Here is a 15,529-nt window from a genome sequence, read left to right as displayed (position 1 = left end):
TGTGTATTGTGTGTGTGTGTGTTTGTGTAGTGTGTGTGTGTATTGTAAGTTTGAACCAACTTAAGTTGTACAATTTGATTATGTATGCAGTGTATGTATGTATGCAGGGTGTGTGTGAGAGTGTGTATGTCCGTGTGAGTGCAGTGTGTGCATCTAACCAGTGTATGTGTGTGTGTGTATGTATGCCGTGTGTGTGTGTGTATGTATGTATGTATGCAGGGTGTGTGTGAGTGTATGTCCGTATGTGAGAGTGTGTATGTCTGTGTGAGTATGTGTGTGAGTGTGTATGCAGTGTGTGAGTGTGTATGCAGTGTGTGTGTGTGTATGCAGTGTGTGTGTGTGTGTGTATGTATGTATGCCGTGTGTGTGTGTGTATGTATGCAATGTGTGTGTGTGTGTGTATGTATGCAGTGTGTGTGTGTGTGTGTGTGTGTGTGTGTATGTATGTATGCCGTGTGTGTGTGTGTGTATGTATGCTGTGTGTGTGTGTGTGTGTGTGTATGTATGTATGCAATGTGTGTGTGTGTGTGTGTGTGTGTGTGTGTGCAGGGCAATCAAACCGGAACTCAAGAAAGTGTTCGTCCAAAGGCTTTTAAGCGACAACGCAAGCGGATGAGGATTTTGGCTAATGTTAACATGGATGTATTTTATTAATCATACAATCTTATGTTATGGCTTATAACTTAGCTTTGCACTAGTATTTTGGCTTATGTTAACTAGCCATTTTGTAAATTATGGAGATCTATTTTGGCTAATGTTAACTGATGTTAACTAAGATTTTCTAAATTATGGAGATCTTCTTATGTACTTGTATTTGTTGAAGTTGCATGTATTGGGCACTATTATTTTTCTTCAGTTGGGTGATAGAGTTTAAACCAAGCTACATTTGCAAATTAAACCCAATTCTATTAGCAGGTAATAGAAACAAAACAATTGTCAATTTTTTTTAAGATTCATAATATACATGGCAAAAATATGCTCCAATTAACCCATATTATGAGATTTGTAGCATTACTCTATTACACAATGGCAAAAATTTGTAGTCCTAGTCTAAGCAAACACAAATCTGGTGAACAGTACTGTTTTTCTTATCCTGCTTCTTAGTCCGACATTACACCAAACGCTTCACTAAATTAGTCCAGCTTAGTCCAGTCTAAGCCAGTCTAGCTTAGTCCCGGCAGCTAGTCCAGTCCGAGACAGTCCGGCGCAACAAACGCACCATAAGAGACTACATTGTGACTAACTTGTTTCTCAAACTAAATTACAAGCTCTATTTATAGAGAACCAAACCTAAGAAAACCTAACTCGGATGGGCTAGGCCCAAATCCTAAACTAACAAGCAAAACCCAAATACTAAAATAAACCTAAATACTAATATTTTCCAACAATTTTTATGATTTTTTTTTCGACTAAATTTGAATGAGTTGATATATTCACATTGCAAAATTTCATATTTTCCATTGAAGTCAACTGCTATCGATGTTGATATATCCATCAGCATTTCAAAAAATAAACATATCAATATTTTCATCTTTATCTATATTTTAAACATGGCCTACAACGGTAACAATTTGTCTGAGAAAAAGAAAATTGTGACGTGGTTGTGTTTCCCTGGCAATTTCCGTTGAAGGATCGTTATCTGTTCTGAAAAACGTTTACTAAAAGGACCGAAAATTGCGTGAAAACTTAACGTTTGCATTGCTGTCTGGTGTGTGCTAACGACATATACCAATAACTTGATGAAGAAAAATTAAATAAAAAAAAATTATGATATATAATTGCATGGTTGCACTTACAAGTTATTTCTGGCCACATGATGTCTCAACGGCTGAATCCTTTGGTTGTGATTATGAAAGCTTACCATGCTTAGCAAATAATAATAATAATAAATAAAAATTAAGTAACAATAGGCTTTCAAATCTTTCAACATCATTGAATATGAGCAATACAATCCATGTGTGTGTATTCTAATTTTGGCAACATGCATAAGTATTTAAATTGAAAGGATTATTGCCACCACAAGTGGCTCAGTGAAAAAGTGTTCAATATTATGTAAGATGTGAATCTACCTGATCGTGGTCACGTAGTACAATTCTCAACTAACTTCGACCTGAAAATGATGAGTAACTATGGTTCACCACTAGTTGTGTTTTTTTTTTCAATGATAAGGGACCACAACTTGGTCCTATTTGTGTGCTAGTATGAATATGTTTTGACTAATATGCCTTAATATGATGGAAGGTGATAAGTAATCAAAAATATTTACCTGCATGCTATTTTTGTTATAATGGGCAAATTTCTTGCTGCATTTAATAAATAACAGTCAAGAGTTCGGAAAATGACTCTGAGGCCTCATTTGGTGTTTATGATTGATTTGGATTAACGAAAATAGTTTGAAAACTTTGAGTTTTAATGAAAATGACAAAATAAAGGGTAAAGTTAATAGTACCAGAATTGACTTTTTAATATAAAAATATGATTTTCGTTAAAATGAACAGTACGGTAACTTTTCGTTAAAAGTTCTTTATGAAAACATGAATGTTCATTATGCATTGCGTCCAAATGAACCTAAAAGCTAAAGTAAGAATGCAGAACACGTACTTCTCATGATCCCCACAAAATAGTAAGATTAATTGCTAGATTCAATACGTGCCATAACAGATCTCTAATCAGAAATGCTTTACCACTTAAAGCCGATCCTTCCCAAATTTCACTGTCGGGAGTCCAATGATTATTCCGCTGACTAACCTCACACAAAATAAAAATTTTGATTTCTCTTTACACAAATCAAGATTTGAATTTTCAAATTTTTAGACTTCGAACAATAAGATCTTAAGAGTATTCAAATTCGCCACTTATTATCTGCCCATTGCAATTAATAGGATTAATTACTAGGGCGTAGTAATTGATCCACCCAAAATCCACATATATTTTTGAATATAATATCCTTGTTATTTTGATACAGACACGTAAATAATAGCTAATGCTTGATGTACCCATTATTGCCAACATCATGGGTAATTTACAATCTAGCCCTTGCTTCAAAAAGCAACTAACATTTTTTACTAATTTTGTCTTAAAAAAAAAAACTCCAAATACGACTTTCGAAAAAAGAAAAACAACTTCAAATACATAACTAATTCACCGGTAAAAAAAACCCAAAAATAAATATAATCCTTTTTCAAAAAAAAAAAAAAAGGTTAGGTTTTGGATCTTTTAAAGAAAAAAATAAATAAATAAGGAAAGCAAGGGTAATTTAGTAAAATTGCAAAACTGTCGGCCTCTGGGTCTTAACTCTGGTTAAATCAAACCCCCGTTCATACATACGAACAGCTCGTGAGACATCTCTGGGGGATTTAGCGTCGGTGACTCGGTTCGCGACTCGTTCGAGTTCACAGTGAGTCAACATTTAAAGAAGACAGACAGAGACAGCAGAGAGAGAGAGAGAGAGAGAGAGAGAGAGAGAGGGGAGAAAGATTTGTATTTCCATATTTATATATAAACCAAGGAAACCAAACCCATTGCCTCAGCCATTTGAGGATTTGTATTTCCATATTTATATATAAACCAAGGAAACCAAACCCATTGCCTCAGCCATTGGAGGACTTTAGAGAGAGAAGAGAGGGGAGGGAGGGAGAGAGAGAGAGAGAGAGAGAGGGGGAAAATGGGGGATTCAAGTGATTCAGTGTCGGTGGATATGGAGGGGGTTTCTCTTGGCGGAAAGGTAAACAAAACAACCCACATTCCTGGAATTTTGTATTGTATTTTGCTTTTATCAAACACTTTGTTCTGTTTGGCTGCCAAGAAAATTTTGAAATTTGCATAACGCGAAACGTATTGCGTTTGATTCTGCTATTTCCGAAATGCCCAACTCTTTGATTACGAAAAATGGGTGTTGTTGAGAGGAATTGACTATTATTTACTTGTTCATCTGGAATGATTGCTGCAACATTACTTTTTCTTAATTGCAGGCTGATTAATTCTGATTGTCTATTTATTTTTGGATTTTTGTTAAAAAAAATTTTCTTTTGAAAAGCAAATGCATTTTTTCTCATTTGGAAGCTGAGTATATAAGTCAATTATCTAGAAAATAGTAGTAGTTTAATTTTTCTGCTTTGGGAAATATATTCTATTTGGTTCGCTAGTAACTGGAATTCTGATATTCTTGGAGTCAAAAGATTAAAAGATTCAAACTTTCTTTATTTTGATGATTGGTAATGTGCCCATATGAGCAAAAGTAGTCAATTTTCTACTTTGTTGTTAAGGGTACTAACTGCACATGAACACTTTACTTTTCTACTTGATGGTAATATACTTTGGTATGGTTGGTATTCTCATGATCTCATCTCCCTGGAGCAAATTACTTTTCAACGTGCGCCGTTTAACTCCTGAATGCTGATTCGCAGTCATAAGAATGTCACTATTCTGTTTTTAGAACTTTGTATTTGTTTTGCTCAATTTACTTTCCTGAAATGTTGTCTAAATTGTATCTGGTTATGGAATATCTCTGCAGGAGCATCTTGTAAGAACCTGTCTTGGTTATGTGTCCGTCGCTGTGTTGGGAGATCCGGACAAGCCAGCTCTTGTCACGTATCCTGATTTAGCCTTAAATCGTAAGTAAAACATAGCTTAGCTACCGGTAATTGTTGTTTGGATTGGTTGTACTTTTGGTTTGTCTTTGTCTTGTATACGTGGACGTGTGAATTGAACTTTATTGCCCGGTAGTTTAGTTGATTGATCTTACCCATTATTTTCAATTCCAATTTTTTTAGTAGAATCAAATTGTTCATAACCCTGAAATATCATGTGTAGTAAGAAAATATTTTGATCAATTTCTATCTCTGATTTTTTTTTTGTTATGAATGCAGTTTCCTAACTAGTTTGGCTCTGCTTTTTTTTTTTTTTTGCCTGAATTGGAGAAATTCTGTCTAAATTTTTTACCACTTAGTACAAGTATTTAAAATCTTGAGCATCATGGATTATCTCAACCAAACATTTCAACGTCATCGTTTCTTTTCGTGGCATTACTTTGAAGGTCCAACTTAACATTTGTCTTATTATCTGATTTACCAGATATGTCCTGCTTTCAAGGATTATTCCTTTGTCCAGAAGCTTGTTCCTTGCTGCTCCATAACTTTTGCATATATCATATCAGTCCTCCTGGGCATGAGGTTTGTAATTCAATAACTTGACTACATATATGGCTTCCACTTGATTTTCCTGACTTTATTACTGGTCAAATTTTCTCTTGTATTGAGTGCTATTATTCACATCGTGTCTGATCTCATGCTTTCTTCAAAAACTTTTTCAGTTGGGAGCTTCTGCAATCAGTCTTGATGATCCTTTGTATTCTGTTGATGATTTAGTAGATCAGATTGCTGAGGTTCTCGATTTTTTCGGGTAAATGAAATTTTCATTTCATGCTCTATTTTATGTGAATCGGGAGCTTGATTTCGAGTGATCTGAATTAGTTGTCTGTTCATTAGAATGCTTCTGGTTTAGTCTCTCATTCCCATTTACTAAACACAAATAAATCATGATCCTTCGATGGATTGAAAAATGAAGGGAGTTACCCTGACCTCTCTTTCTCTCTCCGTAGACTCGGTGCAGTGATGTGTATGGGGGTTACAGCTGGAGCCTTCATTCTCACCCAATTTGCTGTAAGATAGTGCTGATTAGTGCTTATATGTGTTCCTTATTTTTCAATAAGTCCTTAATAGATCGTCTGATTTTTCTATAACTCTTGATAACAGATGAAATATAGACCACGTGTCATGGGTTTGATACTTGTTTCTCCTATATGCAAATCAGCCACTTGGACAGAATGGTTGTATAATAAGGTTTTGTTTCTCCCCTTCCTGGACCTTTAACCATATTGGGTTTAAGAAAAATCTGGTTCTCACATGACTTTTCATGTCATTTTCAGGTGATGTCGAATTTACTCTACTTTTATGGCATGTGTGGGGTGGTTAAGGAGATATTGCTTAACCGGTACTTCAGCAAGGTCTGCCACTGTTCTAGTTGAACTCACATATATTTGTGTGCCGGCATCTATTTTTGGTTTGATTGTTTAAGTTTTAAATCCTGGCTTCAGGAAGTTCGTGGTGGTGTTCAAGTACCAGAGTCAGATATAGTTCAGGCATGCAGAAGAGTTAGTGTTCTAGCCTTTATTACCTTCTCTTATTATGTTTTGTTCATTGTCTGTCTAAAACCAACAGTGATGGTGGTTAAGTGCTGATCACATGTCGAATGTGTGTATGCTCTTACAGTCGCTCGACGAAAGGCATAGTTCAAATGTTTGGCGGTTTCTTGAAGCAATGAATGGGTAAATTCCTTTCCGGAGATTTTTCTTTATATTTTTATTTTATGATCAATCCCATTAGGCAAATCACCCTCTTGGGGAGGGCTTGTCCACAGCAGACAAATTATCAATGTGATATTTGCAATCAGTGTGGCATTCTGTAGTGTGAACCTCACAAAATGCATTCAGGATGCTTAATAATAAGAACTTCATATTCGGAGTTTGATGCATTAGGTGGCATGGGAGTAATTCTGTTTTTTGGTCTCACAGGAGGCCTGACATTTCTGAAGGATTGAGAAAGCTACAATGCCGTACGCTAATATTTGTTGGGGACAGCTCTCCGTTTCACTCAGAAGCTCTGTACATGACCTCAAAACTTGATAGAAGATATAGTGCCTTGGTTGAGGTATGCAACCCGGATCTAATTTGTACGGTCATATCACGTTTCAGTTGTATCTGTCCATGAATTTAAAGTCAGCTCATTGTTGGACGTGTTGGTGACCTGCAGGTTCAGGCATGCGGGTCGATGGTGACAGAGGAGCAGCCACATGCTATGTTGATACCGCTAGAGTACTTCCTCATGGGATATGGTTTATACAGGCCTTCTCAGTCTAGTGTCAGCCCAAGAAGCCCCTTGAGTCCTTCCTGCATCGCACCTGAGCTTCTTTCCCCAGAAAGCATGGGCTTGAAGTTGAAACCGATAAAAACTCGGATTCCTCATTCCTGAAAGAAGTTGAAAAAGGGTTTGCAAAACACGTTTCTTTTATGTAATCTATCTGAGTTTTTCCATTTAGATTTTTGGGGGTTGAATAATGGTAAGGGGATTATAAGCGGTTCTGTAGATATAGAGAAAGAAAGAGAAAGATACAGGGGATAAAATCACAAGGGAAGCAGATATGATTCTTTCATTTGTAAACACAAATGTCAGTTGATGAAGGGGGAGGTCTAGTTGTCTGTATATCGTCGAAATAAACATTTAGTGACAAACAAATACGTAAATCTCAATAATGTTATAAAATGGATGATGAACTTGTATCTTTCTTCGTGTTCTCGATATGGTTTTTCTGTTGATTGATCGATTTTCTTCTCTTGGTTTAGTTTTTGTTCTTATGATAAGTTATCGGGTGCCGGTTGCACCTAAAACTTGCTGATCTTTAGTTGTTGATTCATCAATTTTCTTCTTTTAGTTTTTTTTTTTTTTGTCTTCTCGTAGTTATGATACGTTGATTAACGCAGGAGCGTGTCGCACTCAAAACTTGCTGATCTTTAGTTGTACTACAAAACTGATAAGTTACGTGAAGACAGGTTCTTTTAGGTTTCATTGATGTGGCACACTATTCAACTTTTGGTGGTGGATAATGTGTCAGCCCAAGTAGCCATCGATCCTGGTTGGCACAAATATGACTCAATTAATTACTCTGCGGTAAAAGGGAGGGACTTGATGGAGTCTGTCATGGCCTGCATGATATAAATGGTTTGGTTGTGCATGCCTATAAACTATGGACAAGGTCTGCCTTCCACTTCCGGTGTCCTCCGTGCTCTCTTGTTTGTGTGGTCACGGTTAAGCTACGTTAACATTTTATATTACTATTCATTTTTGTCTTATTATATTTATAAAAAAACAATATAAAATGTTGAGGTGGTTTAGATCACACAAAATAAAAGGGCACGGGGAGGGTACCGGAAGTGGAGGGCAGACAATCCTTGTCTATAAACTATTGGTTCATTTCTTTTACATACCATACTTTCTCTTTTGTCGTTACGTCGTCAAATTGTAAATTTATATTATTAGTTATATCGATTATTGCTTCAACGTGCGACTCAAATTCATAGTTTAACAATATAATTATGCCAATAAAAAAATAAAGTGGTAAAGCTAAATCATTCCGTAGATGTAGAGGTACACAGCAGAGTTGGAGCCAAAACGAGTAGGAAATATGGATGGTATTCTTGGCGTCTCAAATCCCAACCACCGGCAAGGAATTGTGCCCACACCATATGTTAAGCCAGTCAATCAGGATAGCGTGCTTACTTTTTGGTACTCGACCTTGAATTTCCCAACTTGTAGATTAGAGTAAGTTTATAATATCATCTTGTTAAACGATCATGGCAAGGAAGCGGAACTGGAAGGGCATTTTGAAAGGCATCATGGTCAGAGGCAGATACCGAACTGCTTGCAATCAGTTGGATCCAAATGGTTAGTTCTCTCTTTGCCAGACTAGTCTCCTTCTTCAAGCTTCAAACCAGAAGCACCATCTGATGAAACAGAAGCTCCATCTCCAACATAGATGGAAGTGTTTCTTCCCGTCTGATGAAACAGAAGCTTGGATCTTTTCCATCACTAAACCCTGCAGCAACACCAAGAAGCGCTTTCTAGAATGTATTTAGCAGGACTACCAAGTGCTTCCTACAAAAGCACTTTGATTTTTAATAAAAAATTCCTACAGGCTTATTATAAAAGCACTTCTAGTAAAAAGATTTATGAGAAAAGTGTTTTCTACAAAACCAGTCGACGGAGGCATCCTAATTTACCTTTGCATGCATGTGCGACAATTATAAATCACAAAAATTAAGAAAATGATTTCCGCATATTTTTTTTCTTCATTTTTTCACATTTTGTTTATTTCTCGCATTTGAATTGAATAAATGAAAGGTTTCAAAATTAGTGTGCAAAGGAAAGAAGAGGTGTGCGGAAATGTTACACAACATAATAACATTTATGTTCATAAGGAAATGAAATTACCCAAAAGCATGGATTGGAACCCTCTTCAAACACTCTGAAATGTCCTCAACCGTCTTTCCATGTACATGAAGCTCCGCCATCATCCGATCCTGAAAATTACGTGACATTCGAGTTACATACCGCTGTGTGTACGAAAATTCGTTGCCATGTAGGGAGGAGCCCAGTGAACAAGTTTTTGACACCCAGTCCACGACCCAGTTGTTGCTGTCGCAGTCGATGATCGTCTTGTCAAAGTGGAAAACAACGACCATCCCCGCCGCCATTGCTCCGAAATGATCAAAGAGTGGTGATGGTGGTAGTCGAGTTAATTGTGAGAGTTAATTGTGAGACAGGAGGGTTAAGCCTTAAAGTGTTTTTATAGGGGGTGGCTTAGTGCTTACAGCTTAGCAAGCACTAAGTCCCAAACTTTTGGAATATAAAGGAAGAAGAAAATGAGCAAGCACATTTTTACGAATGCTCCGCAAATCATAGTCAGACACACAAAAAATTAACACATTAAGAACATGAGAAGTGAATGGGGAGTACGAATTACGATCTGTCTAACCAGAAACGTCACCTTGCTTGGAAGGAGCAAAGAACTCTTTGACGGGTTTTTATTAAGAAGAGAAATGATTCCCACACATGGCTTTTCTTCTCATGCACGTTCCCATTTATTTCCGACCCAAATCAAAGCAAGATCAATGAATAGAAATAAACAATGACGTGCAGAAGATGAAAATGAGTATTCATAAATAATTTTTATATTAAAAAGGTAATTAAGGTTAATATTTGGGTTAAGGGAAATAAATTATTTAGAACCAAGATTAGGCATCGGTTATCAGAACTTCAATTGTGCTTTTGCTTACAAGAAACTACTCCTTAAAGCTTTTAGCTTTTGCATAGAGGAATATACACTTGCAATATTTGCATTGTTTCCCTACAAAATGATCCAGAAATGCCCATTCCTTCCATTTGCTATGTACCTTCCAGAAACCTTCAATTGACACCAAATTTGTGAGTGTTAATCCTAATGTGGTGGCTTTTGTGGTTTCTCTCGAGGTTTTCGTTCTGACGAGTCTTTCTTCGGTTCATCTCCGAGTACATTTCATCTATCATCGGTTTCCATAGCCGGACACGAGCATTTATGAACCAATTGGATACCTAGTATAGCCAAATATATAGAAAAAATAATGAGTTCTTAGAAGCTGTGGATTCAAATGCCCAATAAAATCAGTGATCACGTACCTGGTTTCTTGTCAATCCACTTTTCACTGCAAGAACATGCTTCTCCGAATCTTTAGGGTACCTGAAAATCGATTAAATTGACAAGACATGTTATTGATAAGAGATTGTTTGAGCACATAGGCGAAGACGGGCATTAGAGTATGCAAAATTCTTAAGACGTTCGTGAGAAAGCTCACGGATGAAGGAAGTTCTTAAACATCCAGGCGCGTAACACTGAGACGGATCTTTCAGGCAAGCCTCTCTGAGGTCTCCATATTTGATGTTCTTTCTTCTTTAGATGCTGAAGAGCCAACTGCTTTTGGATTTCAAAAGACCTTTCACTCTCACTGGGGGATGCAGGGCTTGAATTTTCACTTATTGAAAGGAAATGTGCGCTAATCCGCTCCCTCAGACTTTTATACAGCACAGAGATGGTTTGAAGCGCAAAACGAGCGTGTATATGAGGATCTGTCTCGGTTGCAGCATGAAATGCTGATACAACTGTATGAATCTCATCGGCACATTGGTTGTAGCAGTCATCAAGCTGCATCAGAAGAAACAATATCAATCTGTTACAGTGCCCAAATACTAGTTCTAAGTCCAACACATCATAAAGAAATGTTTCGGAACAAGAAAATTCGGGTTGTCCACACCCTTTTGGATAGAAAATTTAATTCATTACCAAAGCAGATAATTTAGACTGATAAAGAGCGCAATACAACTACATACCGTCTGTAAAAGGGCCAGCAATTTGGTTTTCTTTGCTTTGATTTCCTGTTTTCGCACTGCAGGCTCCTTTGGTACCTCAAATCTACCATCTAAACCATCATCCATTGCCGACATCCCGCTCTCAGACACAAGCCTGACAGATGAAAAACTCGACTGGTCTAGATTTTCTAGCGAATAATTTGCAATATCAGAAAGTATTTCCTGAACCACATGAAGATATCTTGATCCACATATTACTTGGGATAATTGAGGTGGTTTGCAAGAACTGTAACTCCCGGAAAGCTTCTCACTGTTACTAGAATTTTGCTCTGGTGAGGTAAACCTTGTTTGATTCAGACAAGGCCGAGCAACCCCTGATGAACCAACATCGGGATATTGCTTTCTGATATCCAAAGGCCTGGACGTGGCAAGAGTTAGAGCAAGCTCGTTACTAAATTTTGAGGAACTGTAAGAATTATATGCCATCACACTTGCACCATCTGATGATAACCATCCATTTGGATCCACATTTCCAACGGATGAATAAGGTTGAAGTCCTGTTCTTACTGAAGATCTTTCACCAAGTTCCGAAAGAGCTGAGTATTTGTTGATCTCCCATTGTCTATTTATGCTACCAAGCATTTCATCATATCCACAATTCACAGCGGTCGCGAACAGAGAATTCGAGTTGTTAGAGCAGTCATTCGAAACATAAACTTCTGAAGAATTAATCGGCATTGCTGAAATTGCTAAATTGTTGAGATTTTCTTGAAGACTACTACCCCTTGCCGCAAAAAGTGCAGCAAGTGAAGCAGAAGATTGAGGTGTTGCTTGGAACACCGTGCTATCTGCGAAACTTGAACTTACGAATGAAGAGTCTCCCACATTGTTCCTTCTTTGAGAAGTAAGAAATGGACTCATTTCAGCCACACTAACGCCGTTTGCAGCGATAAGATCAGAATCAGAATCCATGACAGGTTCTCCTTGAAAGGTCGAAAGCACTGGAATCAACGCCATCATACGGTTTTGATGATCGAGATCAAATGAATTGGACTGAATAAGTGAGTTCATTGTTGTGTGTGGTACAACCCCCTCCATGACAAGAGAACTTCGGCCATCCGCCCGACCATTATACATCTCGTTATCCATCATATCACAGGGCAACAAACTTCACATTTCATTTGGCATTACTAAAAATCAGGGAGATGAATATTCTATCAGGCAACTCTCTTCCAATCATGAGCTAATCAATTTCAATCAATCTTTGCCTGGAAAAATTTAAAACTCAGGTTAATTTGCACCTACATTTCAGATTTATAACCCAATATAGTTTCTTTTCATAAACTAATCTAAACTACGAAGAAGGCGATTAGTAACTTTGCCAGAGAGGCGAGAGCACGTTACTCTAGCCAACTTGGCCATGTCAAAGATTAAATGTATAAACTCAGTGAGAAATTTAACAAAACTGTGAACTTAATACTGCAACCAGTAGCAAATAATGTGCTTTTACAAGGAAAAAAAACAAAACTAACTGCATAAATTAGGGTAAAACATATAGTTAACAGTTTATAAACTAAATATTGCAATCAGTAACAAACAAGCCATGAATGTGACAAACCTGAGAACGCAGATTCTTCCCCAAAACACCTTCTCTGAAGCAAATCAAATTTATGAAAAACCTTCAAGAAGATTCATGGGACTTTTCCCATATCAGACCCCCAAAACTTCCAATGAAAAGAAAGGTGGGAATGTTGATTGACTCAGAATGTTTGTATAATTCTCGTAGCAAGAATAATAAAACCAGAAAGCTCACAAAAGATATGATTCTTTTGCTTTATCCTTAAAGCCAAAAAGGAGTACAACGCAAAATATAAAATAAAAAGGAAGGCAGAATATGCAGTGGTGAGCTAGTAACTTTGTTCCTTCTTTAACAAAAAAAGCAAGGAGAGAAAGCTAATGAGGCCTCACGCATTCTCCTTCCCTCCCACCTTTCTCCAATCACAAGAAATATAAAAGCAACGCAAAAAGTTGAAGTCTTTTGTTTTGAATGAACAGAAAAGTGGGATTTTTTTTACTTTCTTTCAAGCTAAAAACCAAAACCCAAGAGACTGAAAATAGTTTCAGGAATCAGAGGACCCATCAAAGTTTCAGAGTTCATCTCTCTCTCTCTCTCTCTCTCTTTCTCTCTCTCTCTAGCTTGAAGCCACAAGATTTAAAGGAAGAAACAGAAATGGGTCTGAAAAATAAAGGACGCCCATCTCTGAGAACCCAATAAAAGAAACAAAGAGAGGGAGAGAGAGTGAAAAAAGCCAAAGAAAACTAAAACTCACACATGAAAAAAGCTTTTGTCACAGAATTTAAGTGCTTTTGTCACAGACGTGGAGTTGAATGCATGAAAATATGAAATGGACCCATTTAATTTAATTAAGCTATAGAGAGAGAGAGAGAGAGAGAGACTCTCATTTGCTCTGCAGAGTTTAGAGAGGGCCCATGCATGTCTTTGCCTTCTCACATTCTGATCTTTTTTGTCCTCCTCACCACCTCTCATTATCTGCTGCTTATCTGCAATCATCACAATCAAAATATCTGGATTCTCTCTGATCAACCCACTGTTCTTGGCAGGTCCCCTCACCCCCCATTTTTCCAGAGAGAGAGAGAGATAGGGGTGGAAAAAAAGAGTAAAAGCCCTTTGCTTTTTATCTATTTTTGACCCCCAAAACCCTGATTGATTGAAAACCAAGAGTAAAATATGGCAAAGAGCTCTCTAACTTTCTCCCCAGAATCCAACAATTAAAGGCTTTAAAAGCAATCTGAAAGGTGACAATGCTGATGAGGGGCGAGAGAGAGAGAGAGAGGAGATTGAGAGAGAGCCAATGCACTGTGGCAGCAGCTAGCTACCAGTGTACTTTTGTACACATGCAGAAGAGATGAATGAAAAAGAAAAAAATAAAAATAACAGACAGTGCTGATGCAAGCAAGACCCCAAAATCTCTGATCAGAAAATCTTGATGATGAATTTATGAGAGCAATTGCAAATCACACCACTTTTTCACTTTTTTTATTTTTTTGCATGAATGTCCAAATCTATATTATTTAACCCTGTGGCCTAATTAATAATTTATATATAGACTACATTATTATTATCTAAGTAGGGTTTTTAAAAATCTAGCAAATGATGATGAGAATCTGCATAAACTGGAGAGGAAAGATCCCACAATGATGAAACAGTGGGTTTTGTGCTTGAAGTGATCTTGTTTTAAATTCTTGGATCATGAATTTAATACTGATAAATAATTAAGTAATTTCCTTCTCCTTCAAAAAATATTTGAAAAAATAAAGATACTGGGGGGTCCGGATGATGTGACAGTACATGCAACCTGCTCTGAGATTTGCTGGTCATGTGCCTGTACATGATTTGGCGGATACAAAGTACATACACTCAAGTAATCAACCACTGGAAAATTAGAAAAGATAGGGTTATGTTTATATTTATTTTTATTTATCACACATTTTAGATAAATTTTTATCTATCGAATTAAATGAAATGAAAAATATTAACAGTAAAAAATTAGCAAACGTGTGTAAAAAATAAAAATAATTATGTAAATAACATTTTCCAACTAAAAAAACGAAGTCTTTTTCTGGCTATGAGAGAGTAACTTACATATAATGTTTTCATTATCAAGGGATGACATAGTGATAAGAACTTGTATGATATGGATGCATTATTATAATGACATCTTAAACTAATAATATAAAAATATCGGTTAACTTCTCTTTACTTGGTGTCCGGATCCTAGTTGGATCCTCTTTGTGAGAATTTCGGGATTCATAAATTATGTCCGTTCATTGTATATTGTGCGGTTATAAATTATTTTAAATACTTTTATTTAAAAATAAACATAAACAATCATTGATAAAAACTGACCGCACGATGTATGATGAACATACACGATTCATGAATTCTCAGAATCTTCACCAAAAAGATCTGGAGAGGATTCTGTTGGCTTTACTTGTTCTTATACTATCACATACCGTCATTGTAGTTTTACCCTCGTACCATATATAATTTGCCCTCAACTGTTGCACTTAGTATGCTATAGAAGTTCGCTTCCTACCTTGTATACATATATACTGCTGCCATCTGGAAAGCTAGCTATCAACAAAACACAAAAGGGCAAAAAGAAAAAGAAATAAACGTGTCTTCATATGAACTCTACAACTGTGACAGTGAGACTACCAATCTAGAGGAAATGGAAGACATGAATTGGGCCAGTTTCAAGACAAGTTTGAGGTACTGTATATATGGACCTAAAGCCGAATGTAAGAGCACTTCCAGCCATGTCAATTGGCCGGGGGACAGGCGAGATCAAAAGGCCTGAGGGCCTGTCAACTGGGTCCAGCCACAAGGGGCCCGAGCTCGTGGAGAAGGCCCGAGCAGGGGGCTGTCAATTTGTGACAGCCCCGGAGCCCGAGCTCCAAGCCAATTTTTTATTTTTTTCTGTCAGGCGCGTGCACCCCACTCGCGCGTGGGGGCGCGTCGCCCGACAGCTTTTCAGAAAAACAGGCAGCTT

At 37.1% G+C, this 15,529-nt stretch overlaps 2 protein-coding genes across 2 annotated transcripts; one reads left to right on the top strand and one right to left on the bottom strand.

Moving 5' to 3' along the window:
* Positions 1-3,586: 3,586 nt before the first annotated feature.
* Positions 3,587-7,338, top strand: LOC126631813 (protein NDL2-like). Its single transcript, XM_050301964.1, has 11 exons — positions 3,587-3,724; positions 4,514-4,613; positions 5,074-5,171; positions 5,312-5,400; positions 5,600-5,660; positions 5,754-5,840; positions 5,927-6,004; positions 6,095-6,151; positions 6,270-6,325; positions 6,572-6,707; positions 6,810-7,338. Exons 1-11 carry the CDS (start codon positions 3,665-3,667, stop codon positions 7,026-7,028), a joined length of 1,041 nt encoding a protein of 346 aa, XP_050157921.1. The 5' UTR covers positions 3,587-3,664; the 3' UTR covers positions 7,029-7,338.
* Positions 7,339-9,762: 2,424 nt separating this feature from the next.
* On the bottom strand, positions 9,763-13,879 carry LOC126631810 (homeobox protein ATH1-like). Its single transcript, XM_050301961.1, has 5 exons — positions 12,574-13,879; positions 10,977-12,223; positions 10,445-10,791; positions 10,269-10,329; positions 9,763-10,184 (listed from the first exon to the last, which is right to left on the bottom strand). Exons 2-5 carry the CDS (start codon positions 12,105-12,107, stop codon positions 10,020-10,022), a joined length of 1,704 nt encoding a protein of 567 aa, XP_050157918.1. The 5' UTR covers positions 12,108-12,223; positions 12,574-13,879; the 3' UTR covers positions 9,763-10,019.
* Positions 13,880-15,529: the final 1,650 nt, after the last annotated feature.

This window comes from Malus sylvestris, chromosome 8, assembly GCF_916048215.2.
Source record: "Malus sylvestris chromosome 8, drMalSylv7.2, whole genome shotgun sequence".
NCBI lineage: Eukaryota > Viridiplantae > Streptophyta > Magnoliopsida > Rosales > Rosaceae > Malus > Malus sylvestris.
Note: the sequence above shows the minus strand (reverse complement) of the source record. Positions and strands in the feature narration are given on the sequence as shown.

Bases quoted from the DNA above. Each gene is read 5' to 3' on its own strand.
- LOC126631810 (XM_050301961.1), bottom strand. From the start codon at position 12,107: ATGATGGATAACGAGATGTATAATGGTCGGGCGGATGGCCGAAGTTCT. The intron at 10,792-10,976 runs GTATGTAGTTGT...CTTCTGATGCAG, and splicing joins TGCTGGCCCTTTTACAGACG to CTTGATGACTGCTACAACCA. The intron at 10,330-10,444 runs GTGAGCTTTCTC...ATCGATTTTCAG, and splicing joins TTTAAGAACTTCCTTCATCC to GTACCCTAAAGATTCGGAGA.
- LOC126631813 (XM_050301964.1), top strand. From the start codon at position 3,665: ATGGGGGATTCAAGTGATTCAGTGTCGGTGGATATGGAGGGGGTTTCT. The intron at 4,614-5,073 runs GTAAGTAAAACA...CTGATTTACCAG, and splicing joins TCCTGATTTAGCCTTAAATC to ATATGTCCTGCTTTCAAGGA. The intron at 5,841-5,926 runs GTTTTGTTTCTC...TGTCATTTTCAG, and splicing joins CAGAATGGTTGTATAATAAG to GTGATGTCGAATTTACTCTA.